A 25,304-nucleotide genomic window follows, 5' to 3' on the forward strand; every position below is an offset into this window, starting at 1 on the left:
TTTATATACACAAAAAGAAATTGAAGATGGGTAACCTCATTAAATCTAAAACATGAGAAAAAGATTTCCGACAAAAGATGTCATTTTAGATTTATTTAAATGTCATTTCCTAATACAAATCCTTCATAATGTATATAAAAAAAATTAGGATCCAGGGATAAGTAGAAGAATGATAGGATGCGAGTGCCACCAAACGAAAGCATAAGGAGACTTCCACTCACCAAATATTTCTCTCTGCTTTTCTCTTTTTATTTTGAGATATAGGAATTTTGTAAATCCATCTCTTTTTTGTTTTCGAAGTGGGGATTCTGTCAGAAATTCTTAATTCAACAATTTGACAGTGTTAGATATAATTCTACTTGAAAAAAGACAGCTAATGAATGGGAGAATAATGTACATGCATGTGTATCAAAAAAAACATAACTATCAGTAACCATAGAAATAGATAAACGGATATGCTAGAGAGTTGGGATATACTTCTCTGATTGCTTGAAGTGCCTTGATGACATCTTAAGTACCTGAAAGGAAGAAAGTCACAATAATTGTAGATAGACAGGAAACACGAGAATAAAAGAAAGCAATTCACTTACAGCCTGATGTTAATAACCAAAAAGAATAAGCTATGCTTTCAGGTTGATTTTTACCTGAGATAGTGCATCCTAAAGAAGTTATCAAAAGATTAACTCAAGATGCCAGCAAAGACTGAAATTTTCTTCTAAAGAAATAAAAACTAAGGGCAGCCATTCATATGATACTATGGACGGCAAACTAGACATCATAGGAGATAGTGATGTAGAAAAGAGTGACTAACAAAATGTAGAAAAGAGAGACTAAAAAACTATTAAAAGTAACCAAAATAGAATTTCATTAGATTTAGACGATGATAAACCTGTCCACATACATAATAAACATACATGAATTTTGAATCAACACCAACATCAATCATATAAATGGGTATAACAACAAAAACAGTTTTTGTACAACATGACTAACATTTATGGTGAAAAAAACTAAAGGAATTATACAGCTATTCTTTCTATACACTTGCAGGCTGATGATCCACTTTACAATTCCAAAACCAAGCTCAAAGATCTGATATACACTTCAGGCAGAACCGGAGATCCTCTCAGTTATGTTGCAGTAAACAGCTGGCTTCCAAGAGTCACAGTAGTACCACCTTCAGGCATTATGGTGGTCAGGCTCATTTCTTTCTCATGTATCCGGTCAAGTTCCAACTCCACATAATTCATGGGTGGACGTCTCTTGCTAGATGGGTTCAAACACCAAGCTATTAGCCTCAAGAACTCATTCATGCCTTCAGAGGTAAAACTGCTGCCCATTCTTTGATCGACAAGGGTAGAAATATTATGTGGCTCCTGATAGTTTTGTGCCTTCAGAACCAAATGATTGTTTATCAAGAAAACTGCAGTTTCAGAATCCAAAATTGCAAGTCTGCACTATAGAAATAGACAACCGAACTGAATTAAACTGCCACATGAGCTGAGTTCACAGTTTGATACTATATTGCTAGCTGAATAAAACTTTTCATGCATATAAACACATAAAACCAAGGCCTGGTCTTATAAGAAGCTGACTTGGCAAGAGATCTACTTCTCATGCTAAAGATACCAAGAATTCTGGGGTGGTGGTTGAGGACTAGACATTGGGTAGAATTAACTCCCAAGCTGCCCTGCAGATGTAAGGTAGCTGAAAAATTAGATAAATAAAAAGGTCTAAGGTCTAAGAGCAGTGTATAAGTTCTGCAGGACCATGGAAATGTCATGTGATCAGTACTGAAATACAATATGTAGAGAAGGATCATTTTTCTGGTCGTAGTTGACTTTTAAAAAATGGTCCTTATATTTACCAAAAAGAAACCTTTTAGTCGGCAAGAAAAGTTTATGTTGTTAGACTTCTTTTTCCAGAAAATATATCTAGATATAGCTTCACCAAATAAATAACAAGGCATGCTCTGTATGAATACATCAACCAACCTCAAACAACTAAATAGCAAAAATTCACTACACAAGCATGGCCAAATAACACCCCAAACTCCAAACCACCTTTACCTAGAATTCCACCATCCTGGCATATCCCAGCACATAGTGTAGTCTATTCTTCTTAACAAAGAAATGACAACCACTTCTCTATTTTTGGACTGTTGACTAGTCTGTGAACTGAAAGAAGTTGGCCATCTCTATTTCCATTCCAAGATTCTGCTTCAGCAAAGAAGTATGAATCCAACAGCACCCATAGAATGCCAAAATCTCCTCATCACCACCCCAAATCTAATTGGCCATTGTAAATAAATAGTATAGAGTGACTGCTTAGCATCAGTAGAGCACATTACAAACACCATTAAGTTTGCATGGCCTCTCCTTAAGATTGTTGCAAAGACTTATCCTGACATTGAAGCACCCATGCACCTAGTCCCAAAATCAGTTTAAGCCAAAGAATGTTTATCTACACAAAATATCATCTCAATTCCCCATAACGTGGCACTTATGATGGAGGATTCTAGTATTTTGGAGAGACATTTCCATATTTGATTGACTATACGAGAGCATTAAATATGGGTAGTTAAGTTCAACTCCATATTTTGATATATGGTGGTCTCTCTCTTGAAAACTTGTTATGACTTCTCGCTTCATATGTTGCCTCCTTGGAAAGTGTTTGCATAGTTAATGTCTGAATGTATTTTCTTACAAATAGTGCAGCAGTGCAATGGGTGGGTTAATTGAGTGAATGAATGAAGAAATACTGTTTTTCTCTTCTTAGAAGAAGTTTCTTCTAGTGACCTTTTTCCTAGCCTTCTTTGTAGATTCTTCACGGCAGGTGGCATTCCCAGCTTTTTCTTTTTAAACAAAAAAAATGGTGAACTCCATAAAGAAAAGAGATTAACTTTTGCTATTTCTTGTTTTACTTTTCTCCAACTCAATCAACTTGCTTCTAACATCAATCAATATCAAAGTATAGGCCATCATGGACTACAACTTTCATGACATCAAATTGGCCATTGCAAGAAAACAAATGCAACTTCTGCACAGGCATCATAGACACTATAGATCTTTGAGACATAATGATACTTTTCACATTTCCAGGCATGACATCCCAAGCAATGATTAGAAGTAGCCTCTCATTAAATGGTTGTGAAGAAGAAAATATCTTAGATTGGACTGAACCTCCTATCCATGATAAAGAACCAAACTAGGATACCATTTTCATATTTTAACACAATAAGCATCAAGTAAAATTGTAACAAACCAAAACCTCACCCAAAAAGGCTAGTCAGAAGGTATTATTTGGGTTCTTTGGTCCTATATAAGCACCAAAGATCTACCCAGTGCATAGCCATGTGGGACCAAACACACGCCCGCATAGGTCCTCACATACTCCCCCCGTTAAGCTTTGGTGTCTTCACTAGATTAAGGCTCCAAATCCATTCAAATCTAATCACATATACCACAAATCCAATCTAAACCTATTATGTAGTGTTCTCTAGTCTATATGGGCCATGGGCCTGGTCAGCTCTGATACCATTTATAACAACCTAGGACCTCACCGAAAAAGGCTAGCCAAAAGATACTATCTGGGTTCATTGGTTCTACATGAGTACCCAAGATCTACTTAGTGCATAGCCAACGTGGGACTAAACACATGCTTGCACATGTCCTCACTAGAATATTACATGGATTGCTTTACAGCCAATAGATGCAAGTTTGTTCACAAGTATCTTGTGATTATTTCTAAGTTGGGACAATATTATGATGGCAAACATCTCACCATTTGCCAAAGTTTCATTTTGATTCAAGACTTAAAAAATCCTTGTGACCCTATACAAACTAGATGAATGAAATCTAATATCCCAAATGATTAGCAACTAATTAAAATATGCATCGAAAGGTGTAAGAACATTACGAACCTTGAATGCAGAAGAAAATGATAGCTGAGTGCCTCAAGAAGAAGAAAGAATCAAAAATGTAGTAGAAATTGTTTGCACGATTACTTCATCAAATTCTTCGATCCTTAAGGCGGTCCTGTTAAAATCAGCTGCCTAAGTGTTTAATTTACCAGCTGCATAAGCCAAGCCCACTAGACCTTAATTCATTAAGAGTTTCCTTCCTCATTTTCTATCCCCATTTGAGCCCCATATGGGATTTTTGCGCGAGAGCAACAAAAAATAAGGCGAACTTAGTGGCAACCATAATCAATAATTCAACAACAATGACAGGTGGCATCGGCCACTGTAGCAGCTAGCACTAGTGCCAATTTGTGTGTGTGCATGTATACACCATTAGCCAGTTATGTTCTCAGCAATCCGGGATCCTAGGAGGGGCAAAATGGGGACAGACCTAATATTTTGCATTTTTTTACCCAAAGTGGCTGTCCTGGGACTCAAATCCATGCCATTGCATTTGTCAGCCCAAGCCTTTACCATTGCTCCAAGGAATGGTCCTTATAATGTGTGTATATATGGATATATATTTGTTCAGACCAATCTTCATTTTATTCTCCTATCCTTCCACTTTTTCTTCTACTTTAAAATCTTCATTTAGCCATTCCACTTTCTTTTCCCTTCTGTTTTGCTTGCTTCCTCCTCCTCCTTGATCGTTGGCTATAACCCCAAATCCTGCTAGCTACTACTTCTACCTTCCTCCTTTTGCTGCTTCCTAGGTGGTGGCTACCTTGCTATGTTCTGTAGCCTGTTGGTTGTTAGATTTGATTCTAGACTTTTGAAGTATGAAAAATAGGTTCCATGATAACATATATGGCAAAGAAAAGGGCATATATGAAATGTGTATGCTTATTTTTACCTTTGATTGAATGTATGCATACTAAAAGCTTGGATGTCTTTTCCCCCTAGGAGACCACCCAAGCATCTAGGCACCCATATGGGACATATAGGGTTATCTGCCATTTGGCCTTGCCTCATCATCATGGTATGCTGAACCGGCCCGTACTGGCCCGTTCAGCATGTGCCGTACCGTTCCGGTCCCGGACCGGTACGATTTTGCAGTGAAAAACGATTTCGACCCTATTTGGGCCGGAACCGAACAGTACGACGTACCTTGGTCAGCAATTTGATAACATTGCCTCAAGGTAAAAAAAGGACTCAAGGATGACTTCTTGTCAACTGAGGAAGCATAACATTAATATGTCTCATGCATCTATCCTAAAATTGGTTCAAGCATAGGGTTATTTTAGCTAAGAAAAAAAACATTCCAATTTCTCAACGAAGTTTCGGTCAATATCAGCAATTTTGGACAGTTTAAGATGAGTGGTTTTGGTCCAATTTTGGTGATTTTGGCCAATTTTGGCAAAAACTAACCGAAAATGGCAACAATTGCTTTTTTAAAAAGCTGTGTTCATGTTTGCCATTATACTCTTGTCATTTTTTTGTTTAGGTACATCAGCTATACTGTTACGCCCCCGGCCCGAGATCGCGAACTGGGGGTCGCGCCAACCGCCGCACACCCATAGGAAACTCTCCCCACGAGCATACAAGGCATCTTGACTAAACATCTCAATTATAAAAGTCTAAAATAATTTAACTGAATAAATGCAATCTTATTCCATCGACTAACTCAAGTCATAAGGTCTCATAGTTCAAAATACGCAGCGGAACAATAAATTACCAACATGCAGAAACCTAGTTCTTAAAATAACAAAACCTTGCAATGTCCAGCAATCATAATAAATGTCCAAGATAACAGATCAACTTAAATAGCCCTAATCTAAGATAACTTGTGCCACAATCCTTCTAGTCGCTCTTCCATTTTTAGAACCCCAATAGACTAGTTCTCGGAATCTGTAAAACAATAAGAAATTGTATAATGAGCTAAACAGCCTAGTAAGTAATGAACATTCTAACTAGATAAATCAAGCAATAATATGTAGAAAATAAATATATATACAGTTCCAAGATACAAGTCAAATATTTCTTAAATTCTTAAGATTCTTTTCACAATTTCGAGATTCTTTCACATGTTCAATTCATCTTGTCGATCCTGAACTATGACCACATGTTCCCTGTGGCAGGTTCATCAACACCGACTAATCTTCTTGCGGTGAGTCCTTCAGGACAGTCAATTGCCAACGTATCTGCCCCCATTGGTGGGGTCCTCAACATAGCCAGGTCGAAGTTCACTTAGTTCTCTATGTCATATTTCAGTTATAAAAACATACAGTGTCAAAACCAAATATCGTTCACATCTTAATTTCTTTCAATTTATCAGATTCAACTCAAAAACCAGGAACTATGACCACATATTCCCTATGGCAGGGTCATATCACCGACTATTCTTCTTGCGGTACCAATGTATTAGCCTCCATTGGCAGGATCCTCAACATAGCCCGACTGTAAGTCTGAATCTATTTCAAGTCATCATCTTTTCTTACATTATGTTCAGTGTTCCAAGCCGAAAAGTACAATGTCAGAGCAATTAAATACAATTCAAATCAGAAGCAAATACGTTCAATCAGAGTCATACAATATTCTAAAAATATACATATAATCCATGCATCAAATTCGAAATCACGAATAATTCGATTCGTAAAACATATATATGGTTTGCCGATAAATCTAGAAAAAGGTTACATCACTTACCTTGCGAACGCAATCCACAACAAATCCAATTAATTCCGCAAATCCCTCGCAGAACCTAATATTCAAAAATCATATTCTTCTTTTAAAATTCATCACAATATATGCATACAAAGACTTAAATTTTAATATCCTCCCATGGCTGGCCCTGCAAAAGTGTCTAGCACCCCGAGTTTGGTTTCATACCCATAAACCACCCTCTTTCTTTATTATTATTAAATTATTTTCCTTTTCTTTTCTCTTTTCTTTTTTCTTTTCTTTTTCTTTTTCTTCTTTTCTCTTTTCTTTTTCCTTCTTTTCTTTTTCTTCTTTCCTCTTTTCTCTTCCGACTCCCCTCTTCTCCTTCGGCGAAACAGGGGATCCGTGACCCCCCGCCGCCCCCTCTTCTTTCCACTCGATCGAACCCAAGGGCGGCTGCGGTGGCTGGCCTTGACAGCGGCAGGAGGTGGCGGAGCAAGCCCGGCCACCCCCGGCAACTAGCGGCGGCGAACACGCCGACGGCTAGAGCAAGCCGTTTTGGACCCAAATCCGGCGATTGGCTGGCTCCAACCCACAACACGTCATGGCCAAGCATCAAAAGAGGAGGAGAAGAAGGCAAGGGACTCTTCCCTCAGTCCCGACGAAGACCGGCGCCTCTCTTCCTCTCCGGCGGCAAGGAAGAAGAAAACCACCCAACGGCCCTCTCTCTCTCTCTTTCTTTCGGCGGCAACACGGAGAAGGAAGAGCCCCCAAACCAAAAGGAAGTCCGGGCTTGGCGGCTCTATCTCGGTGGTCTCAAGGAGGAGAGGAAGCCCTAAAAACAGGGCTTCCTTCTTCTTCGGGATGGAAGGAATCCATCCCATTGCCTCACGTGCCAAGGTTTGGGACTGGGCCGGTCAAATGGACCGGGCCCAGTTCCAGGGTCTCACATATACATTACTAATTTGTGATGGATTTCCCTTTCTCTTCAGTTAAGAGTGATATACAACAAATGTAATTTTTGACGGCCACAGTTTCTAATAGCCTTTATTATGTGCTTCACAAATATTTTGTAAACTAAATATTGTTCATATTTCACAAAAATATCATTTTTTGTATACAACAAATGAAACATTTGATACCTAGCATTTGGGTAACCTATCTCATTGTTAACCTATCTCTATTAGACAAGAATTTAAATATTGCATAAATGATACAGTACCATTGGTGGTACCATATCATTATGGCATGAAAACGGTCACTCGAGCCCATGCCGGCTCGCCGAAATTTAAATTGGGATGTATTACCCATCCTGGTCAATATTGACCAATAAGGCTGGTACGAAGTGCATTCCCATCTGGAAAACAATTTCTTTAACTTTTTAAATCATAGAAATGGGACAAACCAGCCATCTGTTGGTTATTAAACTTGTTTTTAATTATTGGTAACTTATAGTTTTATTTTTTGTAATTGCATGGTGAGGAGTTACATGTCTTTTGGGTTTTTAGTCATGTGGGAGTTACATGGAGTTATAAGGAATTTATTTAGAGGGAGTTATTTGAGATTTATTTGGGGTTATGAATGGTGTAATGACCAATTCAATTAGGAAGGTTAAAAGACCATCTAATAATGCCTATAAATATCTATGTACTCTAGTTGTTTTTTGAAGTGAGTGGAATACAAGTTATTCAAGTGTGCCTAAAATTCTATCCACTTTTCTTCCATAGAATAATTTGTGAGTGTGAATCCTCTTGATTTCCAACAAAGTGGTATCAAAGCCCAGACTTTTCTTGTGAGAAAGAGCGATGGCAAATGAAATGCTTCCGTTTCTAATGTCGTGGTTCACCAAGGATAACTATGAAGGCAATCTTGGGATCTAAGATTTGCGGGAGATCGTTGACAAAGGCTACACGGAATCGGAGAATGAAGATTTCTTGACTCCAGCTCAAAAGAAGTCCTTACAAACCACAAGAAAGAAGGATCGAAAGGCCATCATGATCATCCATCAATATTTGGATGATGGCATGCTACAACGAGTTGCTAATGCAACTTCTTCGAAGCAAACTTGGAAGATTCTCCAAAACTCCTATCAACGAGTTGACAAAGTCAAGAAAATTTGTCATCAATCTTTGCGTGGTGAATTTGAAGCCTTACATATGAAAGAATCCGAATCAATCTCGGATACTCTTCAAGGGTGTTGACCGTCGTAAATCAACTAAGGAGGTACGGCGAAAATATGAGTAATACGAGGGTTATTGAAAAAATCCTTCGTTTATTGGATCCCAAGTTCAATTTTATTGTTGTAGCGATTGAAGAGTCCAAAGATCTAGACTCCATGACAATCAATCAACACATGGGGTCATTACAAGCTCATGAAGAGAAAGTTGTCAAGAAGCAAGAGACTTTAGAGCAAATGTTACAAACAAAAGTCTCTTTGAAAAACAAAGAAGATCGTAGTTGGAAAGGCGAAAGAGGTCGTGGACGTGGAAATGGACGTGGTAGAGGAAGAGGTGGTCGTGGATCATCCAACAAAGAAGAAAAGAAGCAAGACTGGTATCAATCAAGAAGACGTGGAAGAGGAAACAATTCGAGATCAAATGGAGGGAGGTATGATAAATCTCGAATTCGTTGCTATAATTATCAAAAATATGGTCATTTTGCTTCGGAGTGTAGAAGTCCTCAAAATGCCGAAGAAGAAGCTAACTATGTTGACAATGAAGAGACGGAGCAAACTTTGTTGTTGGCATACAAAGGAGAAGAAAATGGAAATCATGATTTATGGTATCTTGACAATGCTGCTAGCAACCACATGTGCGGTGACAAAAGCAAATTTGTGGAGTTGGATGAAACTGCAAGCGGTAATGTGGTTTTTGGAGATTCTTCCAAAGTATCGATCAAGAAAAAAAGTACAATTTTGATTCCCTTGAAAAATGGTGATCATCAATTTATTACTAATATTTTCTATATCCCAAGCATGAAAAATAATATTTTGAGCTTAGGACAACTCTTAGAGAAAGGCTATGATATTCAAATGAAAGATCTTAGTCTTTTGATAAGAGATTAAAAGGGAAGTTTGGTGGCCAAAGTTAAAATGACAAGAAACCGCATGTTTTTGCTCAACCTTCAAACCGATGTTGCTAAATGCTTGAAGGCTTGTGTTGAAGCTCCAAATTGGCTTTAGCACTTGAGGCTTGGACACTTGAATTTTGATGGGCTAGAATTATTGGCCAAGAAGGATATGGTGAATGGGTTGCCCTTTATTGACCACCCAAATCAACTTTGTGAAGGATGTCTCTTTGGCAAGCAATCAAGAAAAAGTTTTCCAAAAGAAGCTAGCATAAGAGCAAGGGAACCACTATAACTTATTCATTCGGATGTTTGTGGTCTATTCAATCCACCATCTTTTGGTAAGAACAAGTACTTTTTCTTATTTATTGACGACTTTAGCTGAAAAACTCAGGTGTATTTTCTTAAAGAAAAATCGGAGGTGTTTGAAGCATTTAAAAGATTCAAGGTACTTGTTGAGAAACAAAGTAGTTTTGATATAAAGGCTATACGATCCGATAGAGGAGGTGAGTTCACATCAAATGCTTTCAAAAATTTTTGTGAAGAAAATAGAATTCACCATCCTTTAATGGTTCCAAGATCCCCGCAACAAAATGGGGTTGCGGAGAGAAAAAATAGAACTATCCTTAATATGGTTCGGAGTATCTTAAAAAGCAAGAATATGCCCAAAGATTTTTGGACCGAAGCCGTTAATTGTGCAATGTACTTATCCAACCGGTGTCCCACCAAGAGTGTGCCAAATCAAACACCACAAGAAGCACAAAGTGGAAGAAAACCAAGTGTCTCTCATTTGCGTGTTTTTGGAAGCATAGCCTATGCATATGTGCCGGATGAAAAGCGCTCTAAGCTAGATGTCAAGAGTGAAAAATTGGTCTTCATCGGTTATGATGCAAGGTCCAAGGGTTACAAGTTGTACAATCCAAGAAGTCACAAGATCATCACTAGTAGAGATGTTGAATTTGACGAAGCAAGTTCATGGGATTGGAATTCTCCAAAAAAAGAGTATGCCTTTTTTTCTTTCTTTGAAGAGGAGGAGCCCCCTTCTCCACCTTCAACACCTTCATCATCCGCTCAAGTGCAATCATCTCTATCATCAAGTGAGGCAAGTTCAAGTGAAGGACCAAGAGGCACAAGGAGTCTTCAAGACATATATGATGCCACGGATGAGGTAACAGAAAGATTAAGTGATTTAACACTTATTGTCTTTTTGCCGGTAGTGAACCTCTAAGCTTTGAAGAAGCAACTTAAGACAAGAAGTGGAAAGATGCTATGAATGAAGAAATCAAAGCCATAGAGAAGAATGAAACTTGGGAGCTCACCACTCTTCCGGAAGGGTAAAAGGCAATCGGAGTCAAATGGGTGTACAAGGCAAAGAAGAATTCAAGAGGAGAAGTCAAGAGGCATAAGGGAAGATTTGTTGTCAAGGGATACAACCAAAGGCCTGAGATCGACTATGATGAGGTATTTGCACCCGTTGCTCGTTTGAAAACTGTTAGATTAATTATTTCTTTGGCGGCACAAAACAATTGGAGAATCCATCAAATGGATGTGAAGTCCGCTTTTTTGAATGGTTTTCTTGAAGAAGAGGTTTATGTGAAACAACCTTTGGGATATATTGTGAAAGGGTAAGAAGACAAAGTTTTGAAAATAAAGAAAGCCTTGTATGGCATGAAGCAAGCACCAAGAACCTGGAATACCAAAATTGACAAGTATTTTCAAGACAACAAGTTCACCAAATATCCTTATGAGCATGCCCTTTACACAAAGGTCAATGATAATGGAGATATATTTGTGGTTTGCTTGTATGTAGATGACTTAATTTTTACCGACAATAATTCTATTATATTTGAAGAATTCAAGCAAGCTATGTCTCAAGAGTTTGAGATGACGGACGTTGGCCTTATGGCTTATTACCTTGGAATTGAAGTGAAGCAAATGGAAGATGGATTTTTTATCTCTCAAGAAAGTTATGCTAAAGAAGTTCTCAAAAGGTTCAAGATGGATGATAGCAACCCGGTGAGCACTCCCATGGAATGTGGAGTCAAATTATCAAGATATGAGATGGAAAAAAGGTAAATCCTACATTCTTCAAAAGTCTTGTTAGAAGTTTAAGATATTTAACTTGCACAAGGCCGGATATTCTGTTTGGGGTTGGACTTGTTAGTCGGTATATGGAAGCTTCTACTTCATCCCATTTGAAGATGGCCAAGAGAATTCTCCGCTACATCCAAGGTACCCTTAATTATGGCCTATTCTATTCATTTGTTGATAACTTCACACTTGTTGGATATAGTAATAGTGATTGGGTCGGAGATGTGGATGAAAGAAAAAGTACGACAGGATATGTTTTCTTTATGGGAAGTACGGCTTTTACATGGCCTTCAAAAAAGCAACCTATTGTTATACTTTCTATTTGTGAAGCGGAGTATGTTGCCATCTCAAGTTGTGTTTGTCAAGCCATTTGGCTAAGGTATTTGTTAAAGGAGCTTCATATATTACAAGAAGAACCAACGGAGATTTTTGTGGACAACAAATCAGCAATAGCATTAGCCAAGAATCCAGTGTTAGCAAGCATATCGATACAAAGTATCATTTTATTAGAGAATGTATGGCTAAGAAGGAAGTGAAGCTCAAGTACATGAAGTCTCAAGATCAAATTGCCGATATTTTCACTAAGCCCCTCAAGAGTGAAACTTTTTGCAAGTTAAGGAGTTTTCTTGGAGTTGCAAAACCAAGTTTAAGGGGGGGGTTGGTTATTAAACTTGTTTTTTAATATTGGTAACTTATGGTTTTATTTTTTGTAATTGCATGGTGAGGAGTTACATGTCTTTTAGGTTTTTAGTCATGTGGGAGTTACATGGAGTTATAAGGGATTTATTTAGAGGGAGTTATTTGAGATTTATTTGGGGTTATGAATGGTGTAATGACCAATTCAATTAGGAAGGTTAAAAGACCATCTAATGATGCCTATAAATATCTATGTACTCTAGCTGTTTTTTGAAGTGAGTGGAATACAAGTTATTCATGTGTGCCTAAAACCTTCTCCACTTTTCTTCCATAGAATAATTTGTGAGTGTGAATCCTCTTGATTTTCAACACCATCCTAATAGTTTCCAACCAATACGAGCCGATACCAAGGCTGGTGGGAAGCCCGTCTCAATCAAGACAACAAATTTTTTAGAAAATGCGAAGGGCGATATTGGCTAACCCAAAGCAAAGCATAAAAAACAATCGATCGAGCATTAACAGGTACAAGACCAAACTAAAAATAGAATTATTTAGCTCAATAATGAAAGAAAACATTCATTATTCAACTCAATAATGAAAACAAAAATTCATTATTCAACCCAAACCTAATGTCGACTCTAATAGAAAATCCATAGGACTTTTGATCAGTAAATATCAACTAGTCAGTTGTCAAAGTTTCCCACTACGAATCTTTGGACTTGCATCTATTGACCTAAAGTTTTGACCATGAGTAATAGGGAATAGGAAACAAAATTTACTCCTTTGTACCAAAAGCAATTCACTGCCATAGTTGATTGTACTACAAGACAAAAAAAACCAATCACATCAATATCATAGGCAACTAGATGAACTTCAATTAAATTCATATCCTACATCAAGAAAAAAATAAAAATAGGATTGGCATAATCATGATCTGTTGAACCGGTCGGAACCGACCGGTTCAGCCTGTACCGTATCGGTACCAGCCTCCACCGATACGGTATAGCAGTGCCGGCCTCCATCGGTACGGTACAGCGGTGCCGACCTCCACCAGTACAAAACAGTACAGCGGCCTCCTTTGAGGTCGGAACCGAATGGTTCCTTGCCCGTACTGGTGCGAACCGATGCGGTTCGCACTAGTACAAGCTCGGTACCGGTTGAACCGCACCGGTTTGGGCTTGTACCGGTGCGAACCACATCGGTTTGCACCGATACTTGCGGGGAAGAAGGGAGGAAAAGAGGAGAAGAGAGGAGAGAGGAAAAGAAGACCTCTCGCGCTACCGGGCCTCTTTCTTCCTCCCGAGCACCTCGCGGGGAAGAAGAGCTCCTTTGCTCGCAGGAGAAGGGGGAAAGAGAGGAGAAGAGAGGAGGAGAGAGGGAAGAAGAGAGGAGGAGCTCAGGAAGAAGAAGAGGAGGAAAAGAAAAGAAAAAAAAGAGAGGTCACGAGGACGCGGGCGCAAGTGGGGAAACGGGTCCTCCAACTTGTGCCCGTGTGCGTTCCACGCGGTAGGAATCGCGGTCCCCGCGCAGGGAATCGCGTGCGCACGATTCTTCACCCAAGCTCTTTGTGCGGGGCAACGAGCCCACGCACTGCCCCACGTGGCCGCTTTTAATATGGTAGAGTGGCATTAAATGCCATTCTGCAGCATAACACGGACGCACGCGTCCGCGCATTTTTTCTTTTTTTTTTGGGAACCGGTACCGATCTTCACCGGTATGTCGGTTCGGTCGGTTTTGCGTACCTTGGGCATAATCAGATTACATAACAAAACCCCCAAAAGAATAGAAAACAAAAAATAAAACCAAAAAATAACATCTTAAATTTGCATGCTAGTATTGTATGGATACTCACCACCATCCCAAGAGTTGATACAAAACAGGTTGGTACTGTATTGTTCCTGGGAAGAAGGCTACCACCCTTGATAGCAATAATCCAAACCTTGCTATTGGTGTTCCCACCCATCGTGATCATGATCATGATGACAACTATTGTTTGCACGACCCATATCGCAATTATATATGGTATTGAATAAGTAAACCTAATCTATTTTATACTCCTGTGTATCTTTATTGTTGTTTCATGCTTGATTGATTGATATGGTATTTTACTTCAGAGATTAGGATATTTATGTGATATGTCTAATGCATTAACATTCAACATAGTTTAGTTTCAACTCGAAACTACCCAAAATAGCTTAAATCACAATAAGATGATAAGAAATGAGTTGCTTATATTCTAACTTCAGCTTGAAACTGCCCAAACTATATAAGTTATGAACTTAAATAACTTAAAACACAACCAAATGATGAAAAATTATTTTCGTTAATTTTTTCTTACTTTCTACTTCTCTTTTAGATTTTTTTCTTGATCGAAACTGCGAAACTTGAAGCAAAACTGCTAAAACCACCAAAATCAGAATCGGGTTTCAAAACCTTGTTTGGCATGTCGGATGCACATTTGATGAGGGCTACATCATGGTTTAATATATTGAGATACATGCCAATATTGGTCACTAGTTGGTATTTACATATCATGTGCACCCATGTATTGAGATCAAGGTACGCCGTACCAACACCGGTAGGTGTACCGGTCGCCTACTGGACTGATACGGTACCGGTTTGTACCGGTATCGAACCGGCCTACAGTGCGGAAAAGCGTGCACAAGAACGCCCACGCGGTACGTTAAATGCCACAGAGTGGCATTAGATGCCAAAGCACAGGATGGGTTTGCCCCACGCGCAGGCGCGTTTTTCCACGCTTTTTCGCAAGCGAGCGCGTTTCCCCACGCGGGCACGCCTTTCCCTGCGCTAGACGTGTTTTTCCGCGCCCTGTTCACTGTGGGCAGCGCGCTACCCCGCGCGTGCTCATGTCACAGACTGGCTTTAATGCCACTCTGTGGCATTGGCTCTAGTGGATGCGGGTGCCGGTTCGCACCGGCCGAACCGGATGGAATAGGTTCAATTTCGTCCGGTTCGCTTTTATACCAGCCGGTATCGGCCGATATAGGCTCCGTACCGTTCAATTCCAGCCCAAATAGGGTCGGAACCGTTTTTCACTGCAAAACCGTACCGATAAAGAACCGAACCGGTACGGTACATGATTGAGATAGGGTATTGGTTGATGCTACCAGCACCTTGTGTTGATAATAGGCAGTACAAGCTAGCAATAGTGATACATATCAGAAGATACGAGCTGTACTAATTGGATCCTGAATTCATGGATTGGATGATTATCATCTTTTCATTTAGAGTAGTGTTACCTAAAACAGTAGGGATGTAGGCATCATGTGAATCGGTACCACATCTGGATAATGCTAATGAAGAAGAGTTAGGTGAGATGCTAATTTCTTGGGATTTGGAAGTCGCAATTTCTTAAGATTGTTTCTATCGCACTTTCTTTCCCAATTGATAGCATTAGAGAGGTGAGGTATTCAGTTTTGTTTCATCCTTTCTGGGTTTTATTTGTTGTGTGAATGCATTAGACACAAAAAAGGGTTGGTTTTCTTTTGTTTGTAGATTTCTCTTCTCAGATGCTCACAAGTAAGAGAGTATGTTGGCAATCATAATGGGACAGCTCAGTTTAAATATAGTAAAATGTTTACAAGAGACCTTTCCATCTTCTAGTGATAATGGTATTAAATATGGCTGGTTAATTTAAATTCCACATTTGACTTTTGGGTAGTCTCTTTTGTTATACTTTCCCAATTCATATGTTATCCCTTCAAAAAGTATTGTAGCTACAACATTTGCATGTATTTGCTTATATAGTTTATAGGTGGATTGGGTCAACTGGGTTGATGAAGACATGCTTGCCTTCTCTTCTTAGAAGATGGATTTCTTCTAAGCATCATTTCTTAGCCTTCTTGGTGGATTCCTAAAGGGTAGGTGGCATTCATCTCCTTCTTTTTGGAAGATTCCTTCAAGGAAAGAGAATAACTTTTACTAGTTCTTGTTTTACTCCTTTTCTCCTACTCAGCATCAAGTTACTTCTGATATCATGTGTCAAGTAAACAAACAGCATAAATTCTACATCCACCAATTACCATATTAGCTCCAAAAAAATGATTGAACTTTGAAATAAAGAACATTAGTTTAGAAGGTGTCAAAGTTCTTGACAAAGATGCTCTTGTCAGTCTTCAAAGAACTTTATCAACTTTCCTACCAGAAATAACATTACTTTTAAGAAAAAGTTACCTAGATATCTATTTAGCACGATCATCTTTCCTAAATATGGAAATATTAATATCTACTTGTATAAAGTTTTAACACTGATTATCTCTCATTACAATTTTCCTATTACAAGCAGAATGTCAATTCGTTCTCCCCCCTCCCCTCTCCAGTCAAGACACCAATCTATAATACAATTAGATCTCAAGACAAGTTCTGCAGTTTCCTATTCTTGATACTCACTTTTTCCCTTAAGTTCTCTTGCTTTGTATAAGGCAAATATGCCATTTATTGAATTTTATATTCATTCCATATAGTCTTCAAGACTTGCTTTCAATGTATCAGTTATTTTCTTATCACTTCAGTTCATTCCAATTATAAGTTAACATGGCATACATTAGTCAATTGGTATTAGATCAAGGGTCAAGCATCAATCATGACAAAAATATCTAAAGCAGTGCAAGATAAAAAGCTATTTTTCAATAACTTACTGATGAGCAATGTACAGTATTGTTCTTAAAAATTAGACAGCGTAAAGAGGATTGTCATGAGGTTGATAAAGATCCAGGTAATCATTTTACTTGTGATACAGTTTCCAAGATGTCAACACATTTATGATGTTCTGAAGATGTAGGATCTTAATGAACAAAAAGCCTTTGGAAATATTTTGTTTATGGTTGACCATAGTCAAAAAAACTGTTGCAACAGATTACTGTTGCAAACATCAATTCCCATGCATGTGCTCTTCTTCCAAGATATAAAACTCCTTCCCGAACAATGGATGATAAAACAATTCTCTGGTATGAACATCAAAGTCCTAGGGTAACATGACTCCTTTGCTAAGTACAAGCAATCTATTGGAAATTGTCATTTACAAATGGTGTAGTCATGTGCTTGCTTGGTTTTCAAGCACTTTTTGACGACTTTTTGATGACTAAGGCTGCATTTGGTATTGTTTCTACTTTTCTTTTTTAAAATAATTGGAAACAAGAAATCTGTTTTTCATTTTTTTCAGATTTCTTACAATAAAAAATATGTTTGGTTTCCTCTCTCTCTCTCTCTTTTTAATAACAAAAACAAAAGGCCATGGCAGAAGTTAGAAGCATGGAACTGAGCAACCATCGAGAGGGTGGGGAGTGAGCGACGGAGCAAGTAGGGACAATGTGATGAGAGACTCTTGAACAAAAAAATGGAGCCCACTCGATCAGACCGACGGATGCCAGAAACGGATAGACGTCACCACTCCCTAGAGAATGAATGGATGGAAGACAATGGAAGACAAATGCCAAAAATGAACAAATGGACATTGGGAATTAAAGAATGGGCGAACAATGGTGGAAGATGTACATAAGGAACGAATAAACGGATTGATGGAAGAGGTGGCAGGTCTGAGGAGGATGGTGGAAAAGCGGTGGAGGAAGTCACTAGAGAGGCGGGCAATGGCAGGGAGGAGGAGGAGGCCGGCGAAGGTCTCGAGGAGGCAGAAGGGCAGAGCTAAGATTGGGAGGTTGGGCATAGGCATGAGAGGGGGGTGAAAACCCACTTCTAAAAAAGTGGAAGTGACAATTTTTTACTTTCACTTTTTCTAGAAATAATGAAAGTTATTTAAAAAATAAAAAATAAAAAGAGTGCAACCAAACATGTTTTCTGCATTACATTCCATGTTTCTATTTAAAAAAAAAAAAAAAAAAAAATACCAAGCAGGGCATAAGAAGATTCTATGCAATTTACGGTTTTATTTAGTTTCTAACTCTTAAAAATTATACCTCAAGTTATTTAGTTTCTATTTGTTTTCTGCATTGAAAACAAGCTTTGTTCATTTGAACTGGCAGATGTGAGATGGTATCCAGCATAATTTATATCCATGAACTGCATTATACATCACAGCTGTACAGGGAAAGCAAAAGAAAGAAAGGAATTCTGAGACAAATTGGAAATATGCCAGCCTAGGGTACATAACATTACTCATCAGAAAATATAATGACTCTGGCAGTAGCAGGGTTTTTGGGTTTACTCTGGTTGGGTTTTGCTTGAACCTGAACATAATATATTTATGTATGTATGTATTATGTATGCATGCATGTGTGCATGCATATATCTATGTAATTGCTTAAATTTATCTTAGCTTTTGGGTCAGATTATAACTTTTAAAAAGCATGATTTTCTCTGTGGTAGAGAATTTAATCATACTACACAAAGATTTTAATATAACGGAGTAAAATTGCAGTTTATTGTTGAGCGTGTAAATACCATAGATTTTCATTATTTGAGGTCTAGTCCCCAAGAAATTACATTTTCCTGTGTCTATATTTTTGACCTTTAACCAACATATCTTAGCAACCATCATATATGGTGAGCAGGCCGATTGTTTGGTTTTGCAAGAAATGTTGATCTTTTCATAGATAAGGAAGGAGGAAAAAGTTTAACATAATGAAGATTGAAGAATAAGCATCTAAGTTTGGGGTGATATTAGCAAAATGACTCTTCAGCTGATAACATCATCTTTGACAGCATCCCATTACAAACCATACAAAGAACAATCATACCGACCAAACAAACTTAAATTTGTAGAAAGAGTTTTAAGGTAAATAACATGTTAAAGAACCAATCGGAGGTGTATATTGCTTTCTAAATTGCATATTCTTGCTAAATACTACTTGAAAGCTATACTATAATAAAAGACTATCAGAAATCCAACAACAACATGTATAGTAAAATGAAATATATGACTGATACTCAAATTCTGATTCCCAAGAGCAATGAATATTTAAATGGTAAGCACATTCTTCATCATCTTTATTTTCTAGATTAATCACACGACTGAATTGCTGTTTCATTCATATCCGATGAAATAGCTTATGTTTAACAGAACTAGTATATAGTGAAGAATGCTAAGTAGTAAGTACCAATTCAATGATGCGTTGGTCAGATCTAGCTTCCCGTCCACTTACTAACTCCATAAGAAACACTCCAAAACTATATACATCACTCATTACAGAAAATCTTCCAGATTCCTTCACCCTACACAGATAATATGAGATAGTACAGTCTAATTAATTTCAAGAGAGGATATATTTGCCAAGACTAAAGATTTTATCACATTTTTTCCTTCGATGTGATAAAGAATTCAGTTATTAACAGTACACAGTCAAAATAATATAATAATGATTACTATTCTTTTGTGTGATTTTTTTTCTATTTAATATAGCAGTAATTTCAGTTTTTAAGAGTTCCAGGAAGGTAAGTGGGTACTCAGGATCGAGGAAAGGATCATCTGTTGTCATTCGATAAGATGGACCAGCATCATCAATTCTATCAAGTAAGCTTTGGAGCCCAGCATCTGAAACTTTTGGTATGAAGTCCTCATCTACAAGAACATTTTCTGTTTTGAAGTTCATATGTACAAGAGGAGGATTCATAGAATGCAGGAAACCCAGACCTGACCAACAGAAAGGAACAAAAATTCAGGTCCTGGAACTGTATTGCTTAAAGACACTTATACTCCACAAGGAACTGCTGAAAATAGTACATATGAGGTTTAAAAATTTAGCAACTACGTAGAGTTGAACACTATTCTACTTCACTAGGAATAAACCAATATCAGGAACCACCAATACTCAGTCATTTTGCAAATGATCACCTTTAGCAGCCCCATGGGCTATCAAGAGCCTGTGCTTGAATTCTAGCCTTGCACTTACCACCTGACCGGAACCTACACAATAAACGCAAAGGGAGTTCTAACTGATATGCCCCTATTTTAGATTGGAAATATACAATAAGTGCAAGTGAAGCGTAGGTCACCATATAAGTGAGTGGAAACACTGCCATTTGGTACATACTCATAGATAAGCATTTGCGTATCATTTTCCCGGCAGTAACCCAAAAGGCTCACAAGATTCCTATGCCGAATAGTTGACAAGTAATGTACCTAAAAGAAAACTTGGTCAGAATAACTATAAACTGCTTCTTTGAATATGAAATGAGAAAAAAGAAATAGGAAACTAACAAACAGAAGGAGACAGAGGCATCCTTTCTTGTCATGCTCTCATGTGCCTGGTCAGCGCTCACCCATGCAGCATGTTGCCAAACATTGCTATCAAGTTATTTAACATGAAAATTAACCATTAAGTTACTTACTGGATATGCTAGCCAGGTTCGGAATAAGTTAAGATAAAAAATGTAGATTAAAATGAAATTTTTTTATTAAGTTTACTTGGATAAAAGAATAATGAGAAATTAATAAACTTGAAAAAAATCCTGGATCCCACATATAAAAAAGTATCATATATTTAGTATTTGATGGTCTATATTGTCTATACAATTTGGCAACTAAAGTGGCCATGCAATGCGTCTGCATGCAGGCACTCAATGCACTGTCATCAATCATTTATGACAAAAGCTATTATTACCTCTTCAACGAATTCCTGACGTGGAGCAGATGGCCTTCTTTTAATAGCTACAATCATTCCACCATGAAGCAAGCCCTTGAAGACTTCTCCAAACATTCCATAACCAATCAGATTGATATTGCTGAAATTCTTTGTAGCCACATTCAATTCCTCCAGAGTAAAGCATCTTGCTTCTTGCAAGCCTGGTGGGTAAGAGACACCTCCACTGAAAGACAATTCAATATTTTGTCCTGCAAAAAGTCCAAGGGAGCAGAATGGCAGTCTGGCATCATTTTCTTTGCAGCAGAAGCCTGAGCTTAATATATATATATTTTTTTAAAAAAAAAGAGATACTCTTAGATCAACAACTAGCACCTTGTAGAGATGGTTCTGATGAATTGGTCTGTGAGGTTCTCGAAACACTCCTCTTACGCAATAGGCAGTACCATACAAAAATGATCACTATCCCTACCAATGCCATGGCTCCTGCAGCACCTCCAACAGCTGCTGCAAGAATCCCTAACATGGGTCCACCTCAGTACAGTTGAATGGTGGCTGGAAAATCTGCCTCCCTATACATTGAACCTAGAATGCAAATGCCAAAATGAATTATAACTGAAACCAAGAGAAACAATGAACTGGAAGCAATTAAAATCAGCATTTTGACTTTCTCTTTTTTTTTGTGGGGGTGGGGAGGTGTAAATCACCACATTTCTATCAGTGAACTCAATAGCCACTTATATTTAGACAAGACAGAAAATCATTTTGTGAAGTCAGTAAGTCTCATACTAGTATAAACAAAACTGCTAGAAGCTCTAAAGTACATAAGATACTGAACTGGTCTTTGTCAGTTATATATATTAAAGCCAAAGCAGTAAAAAATTAGTAGATAAAAGATGGAAATCAATATTTTTAAATTTATTTAATTATGTACTTGTTGTCAGCAATAATTCTCATGATGATTCTTTTGACAAATCCAGCATATTTCATGCCAAAGATATAATCATGGATCACTTATTTATTTTTTCAGGTGACTAAGATTAGGCAAGCTGTCACCTTTTTTGATGACATTAGGCAACATTAGTGAAGGTATGCCATGATGAAAATTTAAATGAAAATATTTGTGGTAAATATGACAGTAGCTTTATCAGTCGAACAAAAGTCCATGTCATCATGGGCATCATAGTTGTATGGTAGCAAGAAAAAGCAATTGACATCGAAACATGTCTCCATAAATCATTCAAATCCAGAATACAGAAGGATAGCACATTATAATAAATGGAGCAGCTTGAGATCCAATGCAAAATCACAAGTAATTTATAACAAATTTTTGATAGAACTTGTTGGACTTATAAAAAGCTTTCGAATATCTATGAACCAAGTTCTTAGACTGCAATTTCATTACATGTTAAGGTCCAAATATCCTTGCCAATATGAGTAGAATTAAGATCCACAGAAGGTACATTTTCCAGACTCATCGTCTCCATAGAGTCCCACCGATTAAATGGATGGGCATCCAATTTTTTCCTACCACATTAATCCATCTTAGTTTGCCCCGTTGAAAACTTGGATATTATATTAATAAAATCATAAAACACGAAGCAAATTAAAATTTCCTGACAGATTATAAAATTCAGTACCTGAAACCTTCTCAAACTAAAAGTCTGCAGCTGGTGACTGCATCGCTTCATTCGTTCATCATCCTGATTAAATCACATATTGCTAGCGCACCAAAAGTAAATCTTTTTGTCCACATTGGAACAAAGATATTACTCAAATGAAGAAACCAAACCAGAAATTGCAAAACCACCCCCAGAACAGCACTCTATATGCCCAATTCACCAAGGCCAGTTGAGGATATGCCCCAAGTGGTCGTCGCTGAATCCCAGCCCTTTGATCGCTTCCTCAAGTTGCTGGTGTTCGCTATAGCCGACCGGCCAGTTAAGCCGTAGGCATCTCATCTGTACTTAAAAATCCCACAATAATTTATTTGAATCCCCCACGTTTCCAATCATCATCTGAGTGCCGACAATGCCGACAGACGGTGACGCAGCGCCAACTCGGTATAAGACTCTGTTCTTGTTTCTTTCCCTTCCCCTTCTTCTTCCTCCCCTTCTTCTTCTTCTCCTTTCCTTCTCCCTCGCTTCACTACCAAGCCCACACCAGGTGAAATCAAAGCATAAAAGGAGACTGTTTTCTTCTTCACAAGGCCTAAACACACCAGCCCATCAAAAGAGAAGCCACGAAAAGCCCATTGACAGCGATAAACTCAAGAATGTGGTGCCCATCAACAAAAAAACAATTAACAAAAGTGGGGATCGGAAGAGCTGAATAGAGATTGAAAAAAAAGAAAAGGGGGAAGGAATGAGAGAAAAGGGGGTTTATTTTATGCGCTGTAAAGCATTCAAAAGGGGTTATGTGCAAGTTGGAGTCTTCTGTGAATATATTTCCCTTCTGTCTCTTCCTCTTTCCCATATCCCCCACCCCAAACTGACCTCTGGCCTCTTAAACTATGGGCAGTAGAAAGAAAAATTTAATCTTTTTGAAGTCTGGTAAGGAAAAATCTCATCTTTTTCGTCTCAATTGATAAAATTATAACAGAGGCAACAAGGACAAAAATCAAAAGGAAAAAGAAAAAGGAAAGGTTGGCGTGGGATGGTGGTTTGGATGGAGGGAGAGAATGTTTTGCATTGAGATCTGGAGGGTGGTTGTCACAGCTATGTCTACCGTACAAATTAACGTAAAAGAGAAAAGAAATAACGGCTACCTTTCTAATTGACGATGAGTAGTTCCGCCCAACCCCTCTATTTTTTTTGGTTCTCATGCAAATAATCGCTAATTTTTCGAGGGATTAAAATAGGAAAAGGTTGATCCGTCCTTGTATTCTTCTCTACCGTCCCTTTGACTCATTTTTTTTGGTAGTAGGCATGGGGAAATAGTGCAATACAGCTGTATCAAGATTTAATGGATATATTTGTTCAATTGGGCTTCGAAAAGAGAAGCCCAGCCCATGAATGGTCTAGGTTTTGATGTGCATTATTTATAACAATGATAGATTTCATAGATTTTTTAGAGAGATCGATGAGGATTTGACACTCATGATGTGGGTCCTTCTCCAAGTTCGCTTAGATTAGTGGTGTTGCATCCGTTATGTTCTTTCTTTCTTCTTTTTTTCTTTTTGGTGAAGATCAACTAGATAAATCATTTGTTAGAGGAGGTACAAACATCTGTTGATGGGCTCAAAATGGCACTACCCATAATCTTTAGAAAATTACACCATTTTTTTAAAAAAAAAGGAAAGAAAAGAAAATGTACCAACTATAAATTGGTCATCTCATCCTCCACCCAACATCAAAAGAGAATCCAAGAGCAGTCATCCAAAGTTCCTTCCTTATCACTAAAATATGATGACAAGTCTAAAGTCTTCTAGAGTGATGATTGATAACCTTATCTCTGTATTTGTATACAAGATTATGCAGGCTGGAACGGACTTCCTTTGACAATGCTCATCTCTGGAATGGGTCCAGCTGAAAGCAAGTAGTATGATTGGGCTAGGCCTGCGTCCATGACAGCATCTCAGAACTAGCTTGCTGACATCAACAAGGCACCGGCCATTCCTAGGGCTATTCACGTATTAAAAAATGACTAAGAAACTTACCAAAGTCCACATGAATAAATTAAAACTGTGAGGAAAACTTTTCTCCGCTTTGCGAGGTACAGGGATTTAAAACGTCAGAAAGAGTTGGGTCAGGTGGATCCATCCAAAATCCAATATAAATAAAGATCCAGATATTCCACTATACTAAATATAACTGGAATGCATGCATTTACGCATTTTGTTGGCTTCTTTAGTGAAGTATAACTCCTAATGAGCTAGAATGCTGATAAAGTTGGAGTTGACTTCTGTCCAAATATTGCATGTTTTCAGTAAAATAAAAAATCTTGTGTAGTATCTTATTATTACAAACACCAGGGTATTGTGCTGGGAACAACAGGAACTTGTTGGAATTCAAAATTTATTAAATTGTTTAGCCGTACATGTATGGAGAAAGCAAAACTCGTAAATCTGGCTGCAGGCCTTTGAGGAAGAGACGACAGCTCATGACCTTTTCTTTAATTAAGAAACCCTAACATTTTTATACTAAAGCAAGCCAAAGGTCATAGGATCTAATGTAACATACCTAACGCAAAACATAAAACAACTACCAACAAAAAATAAAACAAATATTTCTTCATTCATGATTTACTAATGCCTATGTTGCTTTCCAAAAACCAAATTTTTCAAAGTTGATTATACTTGTTGCTGCCGGTTCGGAAACCATGATGTGGATCACCTCCGTAAGCTTGCGAGACAACAAACAAAAGGTTAAGGCTAGCTGGATTAGCTTCGGTTG

At 38.0% G+C, this 25,304-nt stretch overlaps 1 protein-coding gene across 2 annotated transcripts; it reads right to left on the reverse strand.

Moving 5' to 3' along the window:
* Positions 1 to 841: 841 nt before the first annotated feature.
* LOC103721880 (serine/threonine-protein kinase CDG1-like) lies at positions 842 to 23,813 on the reverse strand. 2 transcript variants are annotated; one of them, XM_026810327.2, is made up of 9 exons: positions 23,678 to 23,813; positions 22,551 to 23,121; positions 21,286 to 21,495; positions 20,932 to 21,161; positions 20,324 to 20,450; positions 20,163 to 20,234; positions 19,775 to 19,961; positions 19,429 to 19,543; positions 842 to 1,391 (listed from the first exon to the last, which is right to left on the reverse strand). In XM_026810327.2, exons 3-9 carry the CDS (start codon positions 21,434 to 21,436, stop codon positions 1,131 to 1,133), a joined length of 1,143 nt encoding a protein of 380 aa, XP_026666128.1. In that variant the 5' UTR covers positions 21,437 to 21,495; positions 22,551 to 23,121; positions 23,678 to 23,813; the 3' UTR covers positions 842 to 1,130. The 2 variants fall into 2 exon arrangements, with proteins under 2 accessions (XP_026666128.1, XP_008810476.1); XM_008812254.4 differs by lacking the exon at positions 23,678 to 23,813 and having other exon boundaries at positions 842 to 1,690; positions 22,551 to 23,670.
* Between the last annotated feature and the right edge of the window lie 1,491 nt (positions 23,814 to 25,304).

The sequence above is a fragment of the Phoenix dactylifera genome, chromosome 9 (assembly GCF_009389715.1).
Source record: "Phoenix dactylifera cultivar Barhee BC4 chromosome 9, palm_55x_up_171113_PBpolish2nd_filt_p, whole genome shotgun sequence".
Lineage (NCBI taxonomy): Eukaryota > Viridiplantae > Streptophyta > Magnoliopsida > Arecales > Arecaceae > Phoenix > Phoenix dactylifera.